This window comes from Falco cherrug, chromosome 8, assembly GCF_023634085.1.
Source record: "Falco cherrug isolate bFalChe1 chromosome 8, bFalChe1.pri, whole genome shotgun sequence".
Taxonomy (NCBI): domain Eukaryota; kingdom Metazoa; phylum Chordata; class Aves; order Falconiformes; family Falconidae; genus Falco; species Falco cherrug.
Window position 1 is genome coordinate 61,678,306 of NC_073704.1, and position 22,992 is coordinate 61,701,297.

Below are 22,992 nucleotides of genomic sequence, written 5' to 3' on the forward strand. Positions count from 1 at the left end.
CACAGGAGTTAGTCTGGCTGCTTCAGTTGCTGAGAACTAAAAACTGCATCTTTTTGGGTTGCTTTTCAGTCTCTTGTCTTCTGACAGCTTCTTGTACAGGGACTGGCTGGCGTGCATCTTCCCTGTGTTGTCTGTTATAGTAACTTTAAAAATAATAATAAAACTGCTATATTATTAGATGTACCGTTTGTCTTCTGGTCTTCAGCTAATGAAGTGTTTTTCCTTATCTTACATTTCAATATACTTGGCACATAAACAGGTTGCACAGTGAGTATTCTTCTGTTACCTGTTCACTAAAGGTTCTTGTTATCTACAAGTAATGCTACAAAAGAACTCACTAGCACACCCAGTGTATGCAGTTCGGTTTCTTAAGCATACTACCTTCTTATTCTTTTCTGGTTTTCATCTAAGGAAATAGTATGTAATGTCCACTGTAGATAGGATGTAAGTTCATGGGTGAGTGTGCAGAAAGTACCTTTGAGTTTTACCAATACTGAAGCAAGTGTATATACTTCTTTCTCTGCTCTGGAGGAATAGTATGGATGCTGAAGAACCATAATGCATGGTTCTTCTTTCTTTTCTGCCCTTGCAGTAGCAGTTCATGCAGTGCTGTCTGTCTTGCAGGGAACAGTCAGAATATTTGATTAACTTCTGCTTATGCCACAGAATTAATTTTAAGCATTATCAACAGCTTTAAGTTGACAAGAAGTTCAGTGTTAGTAATTCCTTTTGTCATCTTCCCTTTTTGTGGCACTTGTTTTACAATGGTTTATTGCCTATTTATCTTCCCTAACGTGTACTTCATAAAACTGCAATCCACTGCAAAGTAGTGTATCATTATCCATTTCTGTAAAAAATAAAATACTAGGTTAGTCAAGAGGATGGCCACTGTCTTCATCTGGGGCATTGCAGCCACTCAGGTGAAGTTGTATGGTTTGTATTTGTCAGAACTGGTCCAGCCATACATGTGATCAGATATATTCCCTTAAGATGTGTATAGCTTGCACAGTTACAATATAGTCCAAACTTTCTTACTAGCTGAAAAAGATTCCTTTGCCCTTAAAAAATAGAGATCTCTTGAGCATATTTAAAGGCAGCAAGAACTAGGCCTGCAAGTGATTTCTGTTCCCCCTGCCCCCCATCGTTTTCTCTACGCTGTAAATAATTTTCAATTGCCAAAATGTCATAGCAAATGAGGAGAAGGAGAAGTTTATAAAACAGCAGGAGAACAGGAATACAGAAGAAATGAGACTTTGATTTATATTTGTTCTGTACATACTGAAGTAAGGTAGGAGAAAATGTTAAATGTCTGTTTTCTCCATTAGATTTTTATTTCTCAACTGGATTTTTATTGCCCATTGTGTACTGTTGATCATGTATTTTGTTAAAATGTAAAATGAGCACCTTTTGAATCCCAGGGTTAGAATGGCTTCTGAGGCATTCTGGTGCTTACCTGAGTTTTTGTTTTCAGGCTTTCTGATGTCACCAGAATCCCTTAATGGAGGTTCATGTGCTGGAGCTCAGTTCGTTGCATTTTCATCTTGATTAATTTTCGATGTGGAAAACTTTCTTAAGCCAGCTGCTGATTGGCTGCAAATTGAAAGTCCTTCCTGAATGCAGTAAGTTTAACTGCTCACTTCAGATGCTCACTTTCCGATGTGCAAGCTGATCAACTTGAACTGCTGTTCACCTCTTGTGTTCTGCTTGCTGCTGAAAATTTTTACAGGGTCACAGAGGAAAACAATGATTTGCCCTGTTTGTCAAAGTAGATGTACTGCTGAACTTCTGCTTGGAAGCAGAGGGGAGCTCAGAGGTCCACAGTAAAAAAGCATTAGGTTAAAAGCAGATTCAAGTTCCAGGCGTTCGGAGGCTACCATAAATAACAGTCCTTAGGGAGTAATGAAATTTAAGAACAAAATTAATTGATAGTATCTCTTTGATACTGTTGAAATGTGCATTCGCTACCAAGATACATTTCTTCTATTTAAACAGACAGCTTTAGAAACACTAATCCCTATTATGGTGTTGTGCCACAAATTGTGTCCCAAAAGAGGTTTAAAATAAATTAGCATCTTGTAGAACCTGTGCCTTACTTGAGCAAGCATGAACCTACCTCTTCAGATCCAGTGTGGTTTTAGTATGGATTAATGTTGGACCTAAAATACAGCAGGGTTGTTTATGGCAATAGTCTCACAAGCAGAGACCTTTTGAACATGTCAGCATAGCAAAGCTCCTTTGTAACATTTCTCTTTTACGTGAGACTTGTGTCACGCTCTGAAGAGAAGTGATTGTCACAATGTAGAATCATTATGCTTGTGAGAAGTGCCTCTTTAGGTATAAAACTTTGCATTGTTACTAACTGAGTGACCAACTTTCTGAACTTACAAATGTATGAATCGGTCTGCTTCAAATATATATAACTGAAGAGATTTCATGACTGATAAGCCCTTCCTTGGCCCCAAGAATTGCAAACACTTCGGTGTGTGCCTATTTTACTTTGTAGTCCCATAAACTTCAGTGGGTCTCTTGAGTTACAAAAGCTAAGTTGATACAAAATTACTTACCTGGTTATGGTTCTAATGTATTCTCCAAGCTACAGAGATCAGGTTTGATGAAAAACAATAAACGCCAAAGCATTTTCTCTTGATAAAAGCCCTAACGGTGCATACTGGTATGTCAACATAGGCATTTCAGAGGGGTAAATGTGCATCAGAATTTGCATTGTGACGTGTCTCGTATTGCGATAACGCAAAAAATGCTGGGCTGGGTTGGTTTGTTTTTTACATCACGTCACTGAATTATTTTCTCCCTTGAAAATATTAAATTTTAGTTATATTTTAATATCCTTAGATCTAGAACTAAATACTTTTTATTCTGGTAACAGGCATTAGATCTATTTATTTGGCTAAGTTGCAACAAAGTAATGGCTTCTACTATAAATTGCTGCTCAATTTAATATTGGTATCACCCTTTGTTTTGAAGAATGGAGTTTAAGTGTAAAACAAAAATTTGGCTGATTTTGCCACACTTTTTTTCTACCCTTATCTTTGTCTTAGCTTGTGTCTCTTCTTGAGAAGAACAAAAGAACCTAGAAAGCTTAAGCCTTTTCTTCTTTGGCCCTTTATTCTTGGGACTGATAGTTGTAGCACAAATTGGTAAAAAGCTGGAAGATATCCTACCTTTCTAGAGTCACATGCAGTTTCTTTCCTCAGATTGTCTCAGACTTTAGAAGTTCTTACATCAAGTATTGTAAGCATGACTCTTCCCCTTTTCTTTTCTCTGTAAGGATTATTTAAGAATGCCTCAGTTCAGATCATGCTATATGTTTGGTCTTCAGTCTTTTTTCCACAGTACATTTATCCATGAATTTTTTTTTAGGGATGAAAATCCATGTCCATTCTTAGGAGCAGTTGGATGAAATACTCCGTTCTCAATATAAAACCTCATTGGGGAAAAATAAACGTAGGGAGTATACAGTAAACAGTGAAATAACAATATTGTTAAAACAAACAGGAGGTACTTGTCCTCCAAACTGCAAAAATGTCTGTAATGTTGTGAGCCTTGTTATTGCAAGATGTTGTGGATACCAGAAAAGAATACCAAACCATCATGAATAGTTTCAGAAAACAATTAACACATCCATAGAAATAAAATCCATCGGGAGACTTAAACACAAAGATGGCATTTCTAGGTTGGGAAACCGCTAGTTGTACATGGATGAAATCAGAGGGCATGTGCTGGGAACAGCATTTCAAGTTTGCCTGTTCCTTTAATCCTCCTGAGCACCTGCTCTTGGGCAGTGGCTGGGGACTGGGTGTCAGGCTAGAGGTATTTTTTACTCTGATGAAGTTATAACTTGTCCATACATCCACCTACCACAGAACATCCAAAGTAATGGATTTTATCTGCTTTGTTCTCAAGACACGGATTATAAAAAAAAAAAAAAAAAAAAAAGGCATTGAACGTGCTGTATAGTCACTCCTATACTGCTTCTGTGAAGTAATGGGGAAAAATATTTATAAGTATTTTTCTTATAAATAATAACAGTTGTATTTGTCTACAGATACTTGTATTTATTATGGTTTCCATTGCTATCTTGATACAAAAAGACTTGATGTGGGGGGAAGACTGAGACAACAGCAATTTAATGAGTCGTAGTATTTTCAGTAATAAACATTGAATCCCACTTTCCTCACTGCAGAGGCAGTATCTAATAAAACCATTATCACCATCTGCCAGATCACGTTGAAATGAGTTACAGTATAAAAATGAGAGCACAGCATACATGGGTTGCATCAGCTTTGGCCATTGTTTAGTAAAGCCTTTGAGACTGACTTGTATGTCTTGCTTCTCTTTGTAGGGGTGTGGGTGCGCATGCCCTTGATACACATACCCATTTCCTCTTTCATGCCCAGGGTTTGGAGTCACTTCAGTAAAGTCCAAAATGACAATATTAAATCCTCTCCTCTTTTGCTTTTGTTAATCACGTTATTAATGTTCACTGAGTTTCAGCAGATGATTGGTATCTGCCACTTCTTTAATGTTTGGAAATGCAAGTTCCTAACATGTGCCTGCAATGGTTAAAGACTAAGCTAGGACCAAGTCTTAAGACATGAGTAGTCTCCTGTACTTTGTAACAGCCAGACCAAAGTGTAGATGCTGCACTTGATCAAGTAACGTCTGGCAGCAGTTATATTAACCATGTTTGAGTGCGTTTCTGAAACATATGTAAACTGTTAGGAGTAACAGCGAAGTGTAAACTGCTAGGTAGAGGAAGCTCCACTGAAAAAGAAAAAAAAGTTAATTTGAGTTATATCAGGATTCTTGAAGTCAGTGGAGAAGAAATAGGCTATCTCTTTTTAACTTAGTACTCAGGGTGTGACTGTCATAATAGATAACATTTGAGATGACATTCACTTTCTGGTTTCCCTGAAAAGTGGACATTCATACTTTTTATAGATCAATAGTAAACCAAGAAAATTTTCAAAAATAGGACATTAAATAACACTGGATCTCTTACAAAAACAATAATGGATGGTATTAAAGTGTAGAGAAGAGCTGAAAAGAAGTGTGAATCAGATCAGAAGGCTCTAAGTGGAAGTGGCTTTTGTGGCCTGAACTTGAGTTTTATGTAAACAGCAGTCTATCATCTGCCTCCCAGAAATGGAAAACTTACAATAACTTGGCAAAGTTAACAGTTTCTTCTTTAAGGGTCCTAGTTTTGATACAGCTCAGACACTAAGGACTGAAAGGTTTGGGGTTTTTTTATCACATCCTAAGAGAACGATTGCCCTGCTGAGAGTTGAGGTTTCATCAAGGCTTGCTCAAAGCAGTAAAATTTCTTGAATTGATTTTCACTGCATCAAATTTCCATGACTTTGAACCAGGGCTGAGAACTGTTTTATTGGAATGCATGAGAGGGAAAGTGTTGTTAAATGACTCTACCTTCGTTCTTGCAACTGCAGATTCCGGAGGGATTGGGTGGAATACACAGAGAAGAATGCAGGAAACTCTTAGCAGTCTTGGTTGATTTGGGCTGATTGAGTTAAAACCTTCTGGAATCATGTGAAATTATTCTGAAGTCAATAAAATGCTGATGGAAGGATGATTAATTTAAAGTACAATAAACAGACTCCTTGTCATGTAGTTGGCTTTGTAGCAAATACATGTTTTCTCGGTGGAATTGTATCAATATTCATTTTTTCTTTGATTTCTGGATATTGTTTTCAATTTTCTTCTGAGGAGAGGCTTCAAAATTTTTTAGAACCCCTGACTTGTTCCTGTTGAAACTTGTGTGTTCACAAATTGGCCTCGTGTCAATACATCACCTGTTAGTTGTTAAGAGTTTAATTTTCAAAGCTATGATTTCATCTCCCTGAAGAGAAGGTGGACAAAGGGATTCAATGCAACAGCAGTGTTTTAGCTTGAAATGTAAACCAAAAAAAAGAAAAAAACATTTTGGGGATGAACTCAGACCAGATTGAATTGAGTATTTACATTTTGAAAGTATTATGGCCCGGAATGCACAATAAGCTAAAGGCCTTGTCATTTAGGCTTTAAAGGAGTTTTATTCAGTAATGACCAGTAATATTTTGTTTCAAAATTAGGACAAATGAACTAGAGCATTCTCCAGGAGTGGGAGAAGAATGCACTTGCTTTTGTTTCCATCCAGATCTGCAGTTGCTACCGTACCTGCTTTGTTTTGGTCTAGTAGTAACTTGTTTCTTTTAACCTTCTGTTGAGTTCTTGTTCCAAAATTTGCAAGTTGTCTGAAATAGCAGAGTAAGGGTATTCAAGGCAGAGCAGTACCACTGTGAAACCAGGAAAGGCAGATAATGAAATTGGGGACTTAGTAGGAGGACCAAGAGGTGCCCAGAGATCAGTTTCTGCAAGCAGAGGATGAGGAACTCGCCCTGAAAACTTGCTTCACGATGAGGTTTCTGCGGAGACTTGTAACACTTTTTGGTTGTTTTTGAGTAGGAAATGCCTTGAGAACAGCTTTTCCTGTGGTCTTATCTCAGGCTTAAGTACAAAGATATACAACCTGTTTTCTTTTCTCCTTTAAAAATATTTAACTGAACTTCTAAAAACCTCACCAGAAGGAAAGCGGTTTTGGTTCAAGTGCTGAGAACAGGCTTAGACCAGTTTTCATTACTCGTATCCATTTGCCTGGTTATAAATATTACAAAAGATTTTTTCAATCAATATAAATGAGAACTACCTTTCAGTTAAATTTTAAGAGAAGATTGCTTAACTTCTAGGACTTTCCCTTCCCACTTTAACCTCCTGCTTTTAATGATGACTGAAAAGAAGAATAACATTAATCAAAACTGTTTGTTGAATCAAATTGATGTGTTCATGTTATAGTCAGATTTCTAAGGCATCTGTCACTTTTCTTGCTACATAACAGCTGTCCAATCATGAATATATCACATGCTGACATGGCATTCCTACTTAATTTTTTTCTTTCTTAATTGTGTACTTCTCACAGCTTTTTCACTGGATTGTTTTGTATCTGCAGTTGAAGCAATATAGGTTGTTTTGCTTTTTTGGTTTGGAATTATTCAAAAGCACAGAAAAAGTAATTGTGTAAATATAAAGAGTATCTCTTCATATTAACCTAAGATTTCAACATGTAGTAGTTGAAGAATTATACCTTAAAATTCTTATAGTATTGCATAACTTGTGTATTTTCCTCATTTTTTAAAAAAAAACAGAGATTTTAGTGTTCAGTACTTCTGTAAAGTGTCTCAGCTGCCTGTTGCCTGAGTAGTGGTGGTGTAATTATTCTCTAGGGGGGAAATGCCTTGAGTAAATATATGAAAGGAATGGAATAGACATTATGCAACTTACATCCTTTCTGTGAGGCCTCATTTTTGTAAAATGTTCTCGTTTTGGTCTTCTGGCTGGATAAATACAAGCTGAGTGAATCCTGATGTCATGGAAGCTCTTAACACTTTCCTTTGCCTGAACACTAAGAAGCAAAGCTTTCTCTCTTGACCCTGTTCAGTTGCAGGAGTTGATTTTTTGAATGTCTGTTTTTTCCCCACTGTTGCATGACTACCTTTAATGAAACAGAACGTTTCAATGACTCAAACCTTTGAACCTGGTAGAATGGCACTTCCAAAGATGGGTCTGACCTAAGAATTCAGATCCAGTCTCAATTTTAAATACCTTTTTCCATCTACTGCTTTTCCTAGCTCCACACCTAAATCCAAAGCGATTATTCCAGAGATTTGAGTCAGCCCCCTTACAGAGCGTGCTAGATTTTCATCTAATTTGAAATTGGTTTAAAACATGGATGAAACACCATTCAAATCTTTAGAATTAAAGCAGCATAAAACAGATGTGAAAGTGAAGCTGCCTGCAAGCGAATTCCAGGCAGGTAGTTGGGATCCCATCCAGATCCAGAAAGTCTTCATTTCTAGCACTTGTAAGTGCTCTGATCTTTTGGGTTTGGATTAGGTTTGTTTCTGTCAGTGCTAAATCAAAAACTTGTTGCCTCTGTTGGCTTCAGCTTGAATACCTCCTAATCTTCTGTTTTCAAACAGGGGGGAATTCCTCCTCCGACCAGACGTGTGTGCAAGCTGAGTGTTGCTGTTCTCTGTGCTGCGGGTCCCTCTGCACGCACAAGCAATACTGGATAATTATTGGAGAACTGAGGAGAAGGCTAGAAGAAAAATTCCACCCTCCATGCCCTCCTCCTTTCTCCCTCTCCCCAAGCTCCTCTTTTGTGGTCCTCGAGGCCAGTGCAAAGCGTTCTGTTCCTGAAAAGGAAGTGGGGTACCTCAACTTCCCTAAAGGACCATTAGAAAACTGTAATTTCGAAATGAGTTTCCTGTCCAAGGAAGAGGGCTTAGCACTTACAAGAACAGTTCTCCACTGTACGAGGCAGACATTTTAGTTTTATGAGGAACAAATAAAACATTCCTCTGTGCTTTACAGGCATAACACTTTCTTAGACTCTTTAGTTACAAAATGACCTGTCTGCATAGTTATGCTGATCAGTTGCAGAGAGTAACACGGCCCAACTGTTTTGCGCTGCCTGATGCAGTAAAGAAGCGGAGGTGGGGGAAGCAGAGGCAAACCAAAAAGTAGTCTGCTGTTTGCTGCAAATCCTTCCCATGCTTATCAGCTGGTAATAAAGCCTGAGATACAAACAAAACAATTCCTGATCTAGAGAGGTAGAGATGCTGGCCTTATTACGGTGACACAGAATCTCTCTGAGGTTAGCGGGGATGCACAGGGTGTAACCAAGAGCACAGCTTGTCCGTTGGAAGGTGATACAGGTCTTCTGTCACAACAGGCGGCTGTATGCGGTACTGAATGCAAGCCAAACCTCACGTGTCTGAGCTGTGGCTTTTCAGAAGTATGTGAAAAGGATTATGCCAGCTTAATTCAGTTCTTTGGAGGTGTGGAAAGCATAGTCAAGTTAACCTTACCCTGCTAATCCTGCTTTAAAAATAAATTAAAGCAATTGTTGTCAGCATGAAATGTTGAGTTACTTTTGGGGGCTTAAACTTAATGTTCTATCTTGCCCTACAATAAAGTTAATTGTGTATTTTGAAGAACACAAAAATAGTGAAAACCTATCAAAATCCTCAATGAAGTTTAACTATAGAACATCCAGAAGCAGCTGTAAGTTTTCCAGTAGGTGTCATAACTAGCTTATTATGGGCCTTACAATGAAAAAATAATTGGAGAATCATGTTAAATTCAGTCTAATGAAAGGCCGTAGTCTGTGCTATATAGTAATACTTAAGATTTACTATGTGTTATGGTAAAGGTATGTGGTCATGTGGGCTTTGATTTTAGTCTTTTCCATTTCCAAATTAACATCTTAATTCAGTTCTATTTGCCTCTAAAGCAAACTTATGGGAGAGCTTTCGTGGTATAGTCTGTTATTAAATCTGAAATCAATCTCATACCCTATTCTAATGTTACATTTTAATATATTAACATAGAATAGATGTGAAAAAGACGTTTTAATGTTCTTTTTTCTCCAAACATTACCGGGTTTGTAGAAGCAAATCTACCAAAAGCAAAACACAGTCTATACAGAGGGAGGCAAAAGGTTATGTATAATAGAGACAGCAGTAGCACATAATTGCAAAGTCAAATAAATATGTTATGTTGTTTTTTTAATTGTTCCCCAGACTTTCTTGTAATTAATTGCATTCTTTGCCTAAGGCTTCTTGAGTTGAAGACAGGTAAGTTAGCAGGTAACGCTCTAGCCTTTTACTTTGTAGACCCTTGCAGGGGAGCAAGTTAATCTTTCCTTATTCCAACAAAAGCCATCAAATGCACAGCTGTTAAATGGATTTTGTCAGGACTGGAAATTTCTTCTAAGGAGATAATTTACTGGGAGCAAACAAACATGATTCATCAATTACTTTCTCTAGACAAAAACTTCTCAGAGGAAAAAAAAAAATCATTAAGTAAGTGTAGCAGCAGAGTGTGTATTCTTAATGTTCTAGCTTGAATGTGTGCTTACATGCTTCCATAACATTAAAAATGAGAAACTGAGAATAGCATCTTTTCCAGTAATAAAAAAGTAGAAGCACTGCAAGCCAGAACTTACATTTATGACAGGTTTGAGGGGGAAAAAAAGAGCATTTGTACACCTAATACTCTGTCCCTGATAGGAGAGGGATCCTAGGAGGTGAAGTGACAGTAGCCTTGAGAAGAACACTGAAAAATCAAGAATCTAGGGGAACTTCTTTAAAAGGACAAAAAAGTAAATGAAGTTTAGACCACAGGACTTCAAGTATGCATTTGTCCTTCAATGAGCAGACATATCAAAAGAAAATTATAATTTTAGAGTTAGATGTCTGTTGAGGGTATTGAACAGCAGTTAGGAATAACACGATGTAATTCAGGTATCTTTTTGCATGGATGTTAAATAACACATTGGTTTTTCTTAATGATCACAATGTAATTAAAAGAGGCTTACTTTCTCCCCAGCGGAAATTCTTGAATTGGCTGGAAATGCAGCAAGGGACAACAAGAAGGGTCGAGTCACTCCTAGACACATCCTGTTGGCTGTAGCAAATGATGAAGAATTAAATCAGGTAAGACAGAACTCCGCCGTGTGAGGGCCAGGATTTCCTTTAGGGCTTTTTAAATTGTCTTTCCATATAGCTGAACTGTAACTCAAGACCTCTGCTTATTGAGTAGCCCACCAGGAAACTGCTCATTCGCTCACTAACACGCTGCCTGTGTAACTAACTACAGCACTCAGCTTAATTATGTATTTCAGGACTCTTAAAACATGTGAAAATGCAATGGATATGTAATATGACATTTGCTTGTGCTATTACAACCACTTCTGTTAGAGTGGGATATTGTCATAAATTCTACAGAGACGTGGAGAAAATCTTGCAGATGCTTTTTTTTTTTTTGTTGGCTTTTGTTTTCCCCCTTTATGCAGCTTAAGACTCAGTGGGACCTATCCTGCTCCTGTCATTGTTACAAAGTCTGTCATTGTTACCACAGAATTAAGAGTTCTGGAACTCTTGAAAGTCTGTGTCCTTTGCAGATTTCAAGATACCTTTAACTTAGCCACAGAAAATTTGGGTGTTATTATTGCAGTGTTGTGGTGTTAGCCAGAGGCAGTGGCCAGGATTAATGCACCTTTGTGTGAGGTGCTGGACAAACACACCTTTTTCTGAACCTATGTGTCATGATGGGGCAGGGAAAAAAGTATCCCCAAATCAACTTACTTCTGACTTTGTCTGAAATTTGATAATAGTTTCCATTCATCATCCTTTTGTAAGCTTGGAGCATCACTGAACTGTGGTTGGGGAGCAGTAAACATGAATCAGAAGGTGGGAGTACGTGAGGGACTTTGATACTCACCTTTTGTATCCTCCCAAATAGGGAATTAGTCCCAGTTAGATGTATAAAAAAATGGGTTAAAGTGGTTTTAAATACAGAACATGATATATTTCACCTCTGCTTTTAAAGGCTTGAATGATCTGCACACTTTTGAATATTGATCTGCTTTTCTTCAACTACATAAAGATTTTTTTGAAGAAAGACTTCCAGGTATAGAGATTTGTATAAATGTTACCCTCCATTTAAAGTTTCTTTTTCTAAGGAAAAAAAAATATCTGTTTTAAAAACATACTTTCAAGAAAATTCAGCAGTTGGGACATATATTGGGTTCACCACAGCGTGGTACCCACTGCAGTCCCATGCCATGGACTTGGGGTCCCATCTCTCTCACACAGGCTGCCCTGCAAAGCCCTCACGTCTGGGGCTGGGGCTGTCCTGTTTTCAGGCAGCTGGGTAACAGTCCTCATTGCATGGCTTCACAGAAAGAGATCTGGTGCGAGCCCAAGAGATACTGACAGTAACAAGCATATGTGCAAGAAGAATACATATTCCCTTTATAGTTAAAATCTAATACGTGAGCATTTCATACGTTTCATGTCTCTCTTCTTCAAAGATAATGTGTTAAGAAACATACAAGAACCCATTAAAACTCAAGGCAATGTACAAAATTTGCATTAAACGCCACTTTCTATTTATTGATGAGTAAATGCTGGGATTTGGCATCTACAACTTTTTTTTTTTTTTTTTTACTAGCTATTGAAAGGGGTCACCATAGCCAGTGGTGGAGTGTTACCCAATATTCACCCAGAGCTGTTGGCAAAGAAGCGGGGATCAAAAGGAAAACTGGAAGCCATCATCACTCCACCTCCAGCAAAGAAGGCAAAGTCTCCGTCACAGAAAAAAACTGTATCAAAGAAAACTGGCAGCAAGAAAGGGGCAAGGAAATCCAAGGTAGAGTAATCTGTTTAAAAATTTAAACCCAGACAAGCTTGCTAGTAGTAGCTGCAGGGAGCATCGCTCAGTAGGATAGGCTTGTTATTATAATCTGTGTGGTAGTAACAACAGTGATTTCGGTAGCAGTGTAAGCAGGTGCTGAAGGGGGAGTACTGCCCCCTCCCTAGTGCTGCTGGAAGGGTGAGAACCCTTGGAAGTAGCACAGGTTTGCTGGACAGGCAGGCAAGCTGTAAACACTGCTCTGTATGAAACCGTCGTTAGGCGGGCACAGGCTGGAGACACCAAGAGACAGAAGAGAGTGTATGGGGCTACACTAGCCATGCCCTGCTGGCGGGCAAAGGAGATCTTATGTAGCAGCTATAGGTGTAGCTCTGCTGTGACTGTGCACACAGGTGCCTGCATTGGGCTAGGCAGAGTAAACTTGCTTGGACTTTGTTCGAGTATTGATATGTGTCTGCAAAAAACAGGGAATCTGGGTATTTTTTTCAAAAGTCAAGTCACGCTAAAGCAACATTTGCAATTTTAGATATTGAAGAAAACCAGCCTAAGTCACTTGCGCTGTAATAGTGTCCTCAGCATCAGCATGTCAGAGTCCTCTTTTCAGGTGTTGTGTTTTTCTGCTGTTTGTTGGGTTTTTAATGGGCTTTGTTGATCTGATGAAATCCAAGAAGTGTGAAATACTCCTTCTGAAGTAGGATGCAATTCTGCTAGATCAGGTAGCTGAGTATCTTGCAGCATCAGAGAAACCATATTGTGGGTACACAGTTTCTTTGGCTGAGCTAAAGACCCACAAATGTCCTCTCTGTTGTTAGTATGCTATAAATGAGACTCTTCCGTGTTTAGACTTGATTTTTTTTAATTCCTCATGATTAAAATTCATTCAAAAAACTGTGGAGGTGAGGAGAAGAATAAGAGGACCAAAATGAGCTTTTTCTTATGCTAGGAAACCAAGAGTAACATCTTTTTTTAAGCTAAGGAGATCATTCCTATATTCCTTTTTTTCATTTCAGTTTGTAGGAGTAGGGAAGCTTTCTTGTGTGTGCCTGTGTAACCAAGGATCTTTTTTTTTCCCTTCAAAAAAAACTGCTGTCAAGCAATGGGTTATGAAAGTAGGAAGAAAAGTACATGAATTTTACATGAAATTGACAATGCATGTGAAAAGTCGCCTTCCGGGCCAAACAAAGCTTCTGTATCACCCTGTGTGTCTTTGTTATTGTCTACTTGTTCACTTTTCTGATTGTTTCCCTTTTTTGGTTTTTGAACTGAGTTTGAGTTTAGCTTGCTTTCTTAGAACACCTAGTAGCTGGCATTTCGAGTGCAGTGCTTCTAATAACCATGCACTAATAATTTCTCTAAATCTGGAATTTTTTTCCCCTACTTGATTACAAAAGCAGGAAGTCTGTTGTGGGGTTCTGTTTTTCTTCCACACAATAAACTGTATTGTCTGCTTACTATATTGGTATTTGGCTAACAGTAAACTCCTGGGGAATTGAAATAGGACCCATGAAAATCTAATTTTCAAAACATTTGTGTAAAGTAAAGCATGGTTACAGCTTCTAGGAGCACCAATATACCTTTGCTTCAGAGTCATTTTAGTTCCTCGGCCACAGATTTAGTTTATATACTTTGGAAAAGGAAAATAGGAGAACAGTGGCTTGTTTAATATTCCAGGTGTGCTTTTAAGCTTCAGCATAGATATTGCTGAGGCACCAAGTATTTGTATAAAATCATTAGTTGTAATTTTATCGAAAATATCACACTATTTTTGGCACCAATTGAGTTTATAACCACAGCAGTCAATTCACTGTCTTCATGAAACATCCTTTTCAAAATGTTCCTAATTCTCATTTTTATTCAGTAAATCAATTAATTCCTGAAACCTATTATTTTACTTCAGTGAATACAGTTGAAAATAGGAATGGTGGTTAGGGGGAACTCCTCTACCCCTGCAGTTTTACTGGAGATAAAGGAAGGTGATGATTTAACAAGACAGAGAAAATTGTTCAGCCCATTTCCTAGTACTAGGTAGGTAGAAGGTAGATGTATTCTGACACTGGCTCTAAGGACCGCCACGTTTCAAAGCAGTATTTCTAAAAATAAGTTTGTGAAATCTGGGAGCACCTCCCTTCACAAAGAGATAAAATTTTCACTGTGACAAGTAGGTTTTTACTTTAGAATGAGTCTGCCCACACATATAAATAGATACATTAACTTTTTCCACACAAGCCGTTAGAAAGCTGTTAAAAGTTTGGAGCTGTTTATATGTCTTCCTGCAACATTTAAGACAACTGCCATCTGAACTGTGCACTGTCGTAGTCAAGAAAAGGCTTATGTAGATACGCAGACGTTGAGGTAATTTTTCCTATTGATTCCTTCAGCTGTAATCAGTCACTTTAGTTAGACTAAAGGATAAAATCCAAACACCAGTGTTTGTACTGGCATTTTATTGCCTGGTAAGCATTTATGGCATGTCATATATCTGAAGTGTTATTAAACTGTTTTTCTCTCAGTCTTGAGTTAACTAATTAACTATATTTTTGGAAGAAGAAGCAGGGAGAAGTGAGCAAATCAGCCAGTGCTGACAGTACAACAGAGGGAACTCCTGCAGATGGTTTCACAGTCCTGTCCACCAAAAGTCTGTTTCTTGGGCAGAAGGTATGCTCCTGCATTTTTATAAATTTATACCTGTTTTTCAGTGCTGTTTAGGGAATCCCCCCTCCCACCACCACCCTTTCCCTAAAACGTCTGGGTACAATGGACGTTTCCCCACTGAGCTCTTGAGGAGGTGTGTGATGCTAGTTTTTGAACAAAGAAATTCTCTCAAACAGCTTTTAGAACATTTTTAAAAATACATTAATGAGTCTTTATATGGAAAGCCTGTGTGCTTGTAATCCATCTTGCCTTATTCATAAACAGTATAATTGTTACAGCTAAGCTTCTGCCAAGGATAAGATTATTCTAAGAATAAAACATCTTTTTTCCAATGGGCAGCCCACTTCGTTGCTGATGTAAATGATTTACAGGTTTTTATCAAAACCTATTTCAGACATTTGTTCATAATAGTGGTTTTATGTTTTGTTCTGCTTTGTTATTTACAAAAGTTAATGCTGTGTAATAATGAATGATGCTTTTATGAAAAGCTAGAAGTCAACAATCCTTTTTTTCCCTGCGAATGTGCTTTGGGACATGGGGTGGTTTAATACAAATACATGTCTGCTTAAAGAGAGGATCCATTTAAAGAAACAATTCATTGAATTAATTTGGTCTTTAATCTTGAAACCTGCCTTTAGTTCATGATACAAAATTTTGTTAAGTAAAACTGCATCTTTCTTCTATCATTCAGTAATCAGATCATTGTGTTGTAAGTCATAAAAGATGAGCCATTGTCCATTGTGGGATATATCTCCTCTGACTCATTTTTATTTCATACTGAGGTTGTTCTCCATTTATCCTGCCACAGTTTGTTTGCTAAGTTTAACATGCATGACAGTAACGTTATTTCTTGCAAGTGTTCTGATTTTCCACGTTTAATTTTACAGCTAGTTAGATTGCTGGTTTGATAGGTTTTGTTATTTGACTAGTACTAGGGGGTAGTGGTTTTGAACATATTTTTAAAAACATTTTGGTGAGTAAATCAGAACCCAAAATTTGTAAACTACATTACTTTTTCAAGAAAGCAAGTAACGTCAGGCTTTTGGTCCTGATTTTGAACTCCTTTTAGCTACCATAGGAAAGCCATAATAAGACCTAGCATTGTGTTCCAGCAAGATTGACCCAGCAAATCAATGGAGCTTTGCTGTTGGGCTCAGTGGAAAAGAATTGTGAATTCCAGGACTGCTTTAAGCTGTGGTGAGCAAAGCCAGTGTCTCTTGTAGAGCTTTTCAGTGAGTACCTTGTACTGGGAAAGGGACTTGCTGGCTTTCTCATTCATGTAGAGCGTAGCCCCCTGAAAAAGTTACTTTCTACACAAAATGCCACTTGTCCATCCTCCTGCTTGTTCATTGTCAGTTAGCCCTGCATGAGGGGGGGCAGGTGTTAGCCTGTATTTGTAACACAGTATGCATATCAATTAAAAGAAAAATGAAACCCCATTTGTCGCCTGTGAGGGAACGCTCCAAACAGATTATCTTCTGAGAGGCAGAGAATGCATAGGTGCTGTTGAGATGTATCTACCACAGATTATATTTTTCTTTTGTTTCCCTGTGAGAACTGTCTTCAGAGGCAGTAAATGGTTAGTGTAAAAAATCTTGAGAAAAGTAGGCTATGTCTAGAAGATACAAGGATTTCCTGTATCCTATTATGTGTGAGTTAAAAATGAAATTCTTACCTTGTTTGAGCTGATAAATAATGTATTTGTTCTGATTTTACCCCCAAAATAGCACATTTGCACCAACCTAAATTCTTTTAAGACTGAAAATGTGGAAAGCTTAAAATGCAAAAAACCTTTGCACTGTAGTGATAAAAGAGATGTTATTTAGCATTAAAAAATAAAACCAAAAAATTATGCTGGTTTACTCCTAGAAATATTTTCAGACCATTTCCCCAAAATTATTTTCAAAACATGGATTTTCAAAATTATCTAAATAACTTCCTTGTGATAAAAAAAGGCAAAGATAAAACTTTCAGTCAGGGAATCGGTGGGAGTTGAATGCTTTCTCTCTCCTAAACTTGAGGTGTGTTTTGCATGGGCCAGGAGGCCCCTGGGTGTGACAGGATGTCTGCTGCTACACGCAGGTTTAGCAGACTGCGATCTCATTGATGGTGGTGGTTGTTAATCATCAAAGTGACACATGGAAGTCTCAAACAATTACCTATAAAAACTCTAGTGACTTTGAATTAGTTAAATGCTTCTGCTTAGCCATTTCTACATGCAATTGCTGTTTAAAAAGATAATACTGATCCAAGTTTAAGTCTGATACTTAACAGAAAAAAAAAATTGGTTTTGTTACAGTTGTCTTAAATTAGTCCCACATGGTATTTATAAACGTAATGAACTAAGAATTTTCTTCAATGGCAGTTCTGCACAGTAGTGTTGTAGTTTGATTCCTTAGACTTGTGCATGTTGCTTTTTTTCAAAGTGTGTGAGGGCAGAAGGTGTTGGCCTCTTTGGAGGAGGACTTGCTTCTATTCAGCATAGCCTCACTCTCCCTAAACAGCATTTTGAGGGAAGGAGAAATCTGCTGGTCTCCTGTGGAGGGAGGACATGGTGTTTAGGTGGTTCAGCTGGAGGCCTGGAAGCCATGGCTCCTGGCTTCTGGTTTTGGCTGATCCAGAGATGTAAATCTCCTTTCTCTGTTGCCTTCCACATTTGTGAAATGGAGATACAGTTATCCTCTTTACCCGGATGGTAGGAAAGCTCAATATGTTAAAACATTTTGAGCCTTTCCATTTGAAAAGCAAAAATACTTGTATTGATCACAGTTATTTGATTTTTTCTTGAATTTGCACATACAGAGTTTCAGTGTACTTTCATGTTCTGTGTGTCCTGAATAAACTACAGTGCAAACACAGAAACCCGAAACTGAAAAACCCAAACAATCAGTATCTTTTGAACCTCCTGTGACATCCTTGAACACCTTTACAGCACGCCTCTTTGGTCTGCAAAACCACTATCTGCTAGACTGGGAAATAATTTGCGAGATGCAGAGAGGGAAGAAAATAATGCAGTTCTTAGTATCACATCATTCCTAAGTGTTTAATGGGAAAAATCTTTTTCTTGTCTCCATGTTTGCAGAAGGGAAAGGGAAGGCTTTTATTTGCAAGGGCACTCTTCATCCTTTTAAAATCCCCAGCTTTAATTGCTGGAAAGACAAATGAGAATGTTGCAAACCTGGGTATCGTTCAGTTTTTAAAAAGTACTATTACTGCATTAAATCTTTAGATAACTGCTGACATTCAGCTAGAAATTCTTAGAGGTCAGGAAATGGCAAAGAACCCTTCAATTATTCCTGTAGAAGTGTATTAGTGCTGCACTAATTAAGTATTAAAATCTAGTTAATATGTAAATGATTTCACATCCTACAAGTGACATCCCAATGGAAACGTGGTATTTTGCACATTAACTAGTTTGTTTTTCCTGAGACAATTATGGAGTAGAGGCAGAGCTGTAAGACCTCAAGCCTAAGCATTAGGGTTTGGACGTTCAGAGAGACCTCAGCTTGTTGTCTGCAACAGGCGTCTTCAGTTTTCTGTACCAAACTCATACCAGAAAAAGTTCCAAGACTTTAAAGGTAATTTTTTCTGAAATAAGAAATGCAAAGCTTGGCTCAGACAATACTCATGGATGTACTAAGTGCCATCTGCATTTTATCTAGACTAACATTTAATTTAAATGTTACCTAAAGTACGTCCACTCTTTGTTGCACATGTATATGCAAGTTGTGCCTATTTTTTTTTTTTTTAAAGTGGCCCTTTAGGGGATCACTTCTTCTAATACATGCTTCATACTATTGGCTAGTAAAGTTGAGCAAATACTCATTGGAGAATTTAATTCTACAGGGAAACTTCTGATTTTTTTAAAGTTGTTTTTGGCAATCAGATAGCTAACAGTGCATTGAACAGTAAACACAAAATTTAGCAAAATAATACTTAGCTGCCAATACATGCTATCAGTGATGGGCAGCTTTTTAAGAATTTTGTTGTTGCTTTTAAATTGAAACTGTAATTACAAGCTGGTTGCTATGTAAATCCCATATATGAGTAGGCGCAGAGATAGATTAAAGGTCTGATCCCAAAATGGTCTGCAGCCAATAGATCTGGGCAGAAACTTGTAGAACACAGAATCAAGGATCGAAGAGAGTCATCTGTAAAATGAACAAAATATGCTTAGGAACATACTAAAATCTCCACAGAACAGTCTTTTGGTGTGTGCATGTTTTGTTGTTGTTTTTTATTTCAAAATTCATAAAGTTTCTTTAATGTTTTCGTTTGATTTGATTTGATTTTTTTTTTTTAAACAGCAGTTGCTTGTAGTCAAACTCAAGACTCAAACTCAGGTTTGAATAACTTGCCACATGTGAAGTATTAAAGGATTCTAAGCTATTTGGAAAGCAAGCTTTCTTAGATTTTATTACAAATTCCCGAACAGACCCGTACTTAAAACAGGGCTGAATTACACTCATTTTTAGCCAAAATCACCCTATTTTGAGGGAACATAGTTTACTCAAGCAACATATGCAAATTACATTAAATTGCAGTCTTTTAAAAAGAGAAAGAAGGTCAATTCATATAATGACACGAATGAAGTGGAAATTTTTTTTTTATAAAACTTAAATATATGGATGTTGGCCTCCTTAAATGACCCATTCACTTGTATTGGTTTCATGAATTGGCTCCATATTCCCATATTACTGAACTGCCACACACAAGGAGAAAATTTGAAGTGTTAAGTTTACAGAATGTGGATTACAAACCAAGAGACAAAATTCAGTTATTGATGAGATAAATTGCCATGCCTAATATATATGTTATGCCTCAGAGGTCGAGCCCAGTGGGCTTTGGATTAGAAGGAAAGCCTGGTTTAACTGCACCTGGCTTGAGGACTTGCATAAATGGAGAACTTTCTTTATTATAGTTGCTTTCCATATTGCCTAATCAGCTACTGAAATGATCTTTTTAAATGCATGTTGCAGATAGAAGCATAATTTATGATGTTGATAATGTATATTCCCATATGAAAGAGTCTGGAAGATTTTTTGCACTTCAAAGTATTTTAAGTTTTTGCAGTAGTAAACTTGGTGCATGTGAAATCAGACTTCCCGACACTGGCTGTGAAGCAGTGCCACAACCCCTGGTTATCAGCTTCCTCACATGCTGTCAGCGTGCTGCAGTTTTGACATTTGCCAGCTCTGGCGTTCCCATCAGATTGCCTCAAATCACAGAGCTGCTCCGTGGCGTGGGTCACGTGCTGTGACGAGGCACCCGAACTGTCAGTAGTAAGCAAACTGTGCTATCACTTCACAACTCTAAGCACTTCCAACAAAACGCCCTTACTAGTATGACGGACAGGGTCAGTTCGTTACCATTGCTGGTCTGATTTTTTCGTTGACTTCTTATTTTATATAACAGTTTGTAAGTCTTACCCAAGTGCGTTGCTAGAAGTTGAAATCTGCACTTCCTCATATTTCACTAATTCTTTTTATTTTTCCAAGAACAAGTAGTGCAGGTGTGAGGTTAATCTCTAGATATCTGTGCTAACTTCCTGAGTTTACTGAGTGCCCATGAGAAATCCTTCTGATTTTGCAAGGACTAAGACAGAAATCGAGAGGCATGCTTGAAATACGTGGGTGTTAATGAGAGGACCTAATGGGCATTAATGGGTGGGGTTAAAATCTCCATTTTCATAAATTACAAAAGGAAGTAAAGCAAATAAAATAAAAACTAGAAGTTATGAGCACGTAATAGTGCCTGTTTACAGTACGTCACCAGCCATTCACAAAGGCTGCGGAACTGTGCAAATGAAAACCGAAGTGCCTGCAATGCAGAATATGGTGGCCACTAATAAGGAAGGAAAAAGAGCCGTGTCCCCTTGTTAGGATGGAGGAATCGCTGGAGGCAAGCGTGTGCTTTCTCAAAGATGTGCTTGTGTTTGCTGCCTTAAAGAAGGAGAAGCAGCATCTTTTATCCAGTTTGTGCTGAATGGTAAAGGCACATTCCTGTAATTGATGCTTAAGAAATGGTTAGGGTGTCCTTCATCTGTACTTTGAGGAGAAACAAATACCCTCTTATAATGCCAAAATAAGAGTCCCAAATAGTGGTCAGCGTAAAGCCAAAATAGAGCTTGTTAGTAGGTACAGTCACTTCCTCCCAGTATGAACAATGTTTGAGTCTTGTGTTTGAATTTTTTGGATAATAACCCTCCTTTATGACCTGCCTTTTATTTTGCATATTTGTTTGCAGTGATGCTATCTCCATCTGTGTTGCAAAGCTCACTTTTCTGCAGCTTCTCTGTGATTTCCCAGCTGTCCTGTTATTTCCCACCTCATGCTTTTCTTTTCAGCTGAACCTTATTCACAGTGAAATCAGTAATTTAGCCGGCTTCGAGGTGGAGGCCATTATCAATCCTACCAATGCTGACATTGACCTTAAAGATGACCTAGGTAAATGGGGCATGGGTTGACACAACTAACGGTCACATGGAAATTATGGAACCCAGAATTTACTCTCTAGAGCTTCTTACATTTAATAAGAGCAGAAATTCAAATCTTGCAGGTTCTGTTTTGTTGAAGAACTACATTGAAAACACTTTCTCACCAAATCTGAATACTTGCAGCTATTGCCGGTCTTCAAGCTGATTTCAGTTAAAACAAGAATCTTAAATTCTTTTCCATAATGATCATATGTGACTGTTAGCTATTTTGGGGGGGTTCTTATTTGGATACTTTGAGGACTAAAATACGTCTTTGTCAGGTTGTTTTCAAAATAAGCAGTTTCTCCATTCTAACTGCAACCTTGAGACTTTTTTCTGATACTCAGAGTAGGCATAAAATTTTTAAAGAGGAATGATTAAATGATTAACTGTCCCCAAATCTTGCCTACCTTGATTTCATGTGTAATTCAGTCAAATAATTTGTTTCCATTATGCTTCAATTGCTCCCTGTCACTTTCACATTCAGCTGAAAACAAATATTATACCAACAGTGTACTTGTAGATGTTATCATAGATGGTGTATTGCTTTTACGAGCTTCTGTCTTGTCCAGATTGAAGAAAAATTTAAAAAATACTTCTTCAACAGAAATCTGTTCTTCAGCAAAAGAAAAAGTGAACGTTCATGCATTATGGACAGCATTCCCTTCTTATTTGATTACACCTGCTGCTGTCTTTTTTTTTTTTTTTTTTTTTTTTTTAACTTCCTTAATGGAATGTAACCCATAATTCTTCTAGTACTGCATTTCCTATGGGAATCTACACAAGTAATCTAACAAGAAAAAGATTTAAGGCAGCTAATTTTTAAATCGGCCTTTCTCGGAAATATGTATGTTTTTACAAGTGTCTCAGCCATTCCAACACATAAGTAGAAAATGTATCTTACCTTTAAAATGTAAGAACAATCATTTATATTTTTTAGAGCAAATTCAGTACAACCCTGTCTGCACATACATGGTTTCCTCCACATGAAGGAGACTGTCATTTTTAGAAACCAAATGAATAGCTATGTATTTGAAGATTAGTGCCTGTCAGCTTATAGATGCTGACAAAATGGAGAAACTAGTTATTTTGTTTGGCTTGATGATCCTGAATTCTTTTTTTTTAAACAGATTCCATATTTTAGTGTCATGCTCTGTGGGGAACTGGTTGTTCTAGGTTTCTGCAAAGTGAAATGGGGTAATAGCTGATTTTAAAACATTGGAAATGATCTCATGTGATTGCTCTGACTTGTCATTTTAACATTTATTTGATCATGTCATACTCAATATTCCTCCTCCTGTTCCCTACACCCCTTTCTCTACACACACCTGCACACACAACTCAGCATACTCCTTTGGCGCAAGGTTTGGAGATGTAAAGGTAGGAAAATATGGACGTTGGTACATGTGTAAATGTAGAGCCTGTGCTGGGTCTCTGTCCAACGTGGTTGATATACATCTGTTTACCTGTTGTAGTTGCAAGTTGTACAGGCTGACATTGCCACGATCGACAGTGATGCTGTCGTTCACCCGACAAACTCTGACATCTACACCGGTGGTGAAGTAGGTAATGGA

At 37.7% G+C, this 22,992-nt stretch overlaps 1 protein-coding gene across 5 annotated transcripts in view; it reads left to right on the plus strand.

Moving 5' to 3' along the window:
- Nucleotides 1–22,992, plus strand: part of LOC102059702 (core histone macro-H2A.1) — a 47,236-nt gene that overhangs the window by 11,883 nt on the left and 12,361 nt on the right. The window contains exons 3-6 of one of the 5 annotated variants that reach the window (XM_055717932.1): nucleotides 10,465–10,571; nucleotides 12,091–12,288; nucleotides 14,836–14,946; nucleotides 21,290–21,389. In XM_055717932.1, coding sequence (XP_055573907.1) covers nucleotides 10,465–10,571; nucleotides 12,091–12,288; nucleotides 14,836–14,946; nucleotides 21,290–21,389 — 516 coding nt within the window. Of the gene's footprint in view, nucleotides 1–10,464; nucleotides 10,572–12,090; nucleotides 12,289–14,835; nucleotides 14,947–21,289; nucleotides 21,390–22,893; nucleotides 22,985–22,992 lie in introns of all 5 variants that reach the window. The other 4 variants (XM_055717934.1, XM_055717933.1, XM_055717936.1 and 1 more) reach the window with 4 other exon arrangements.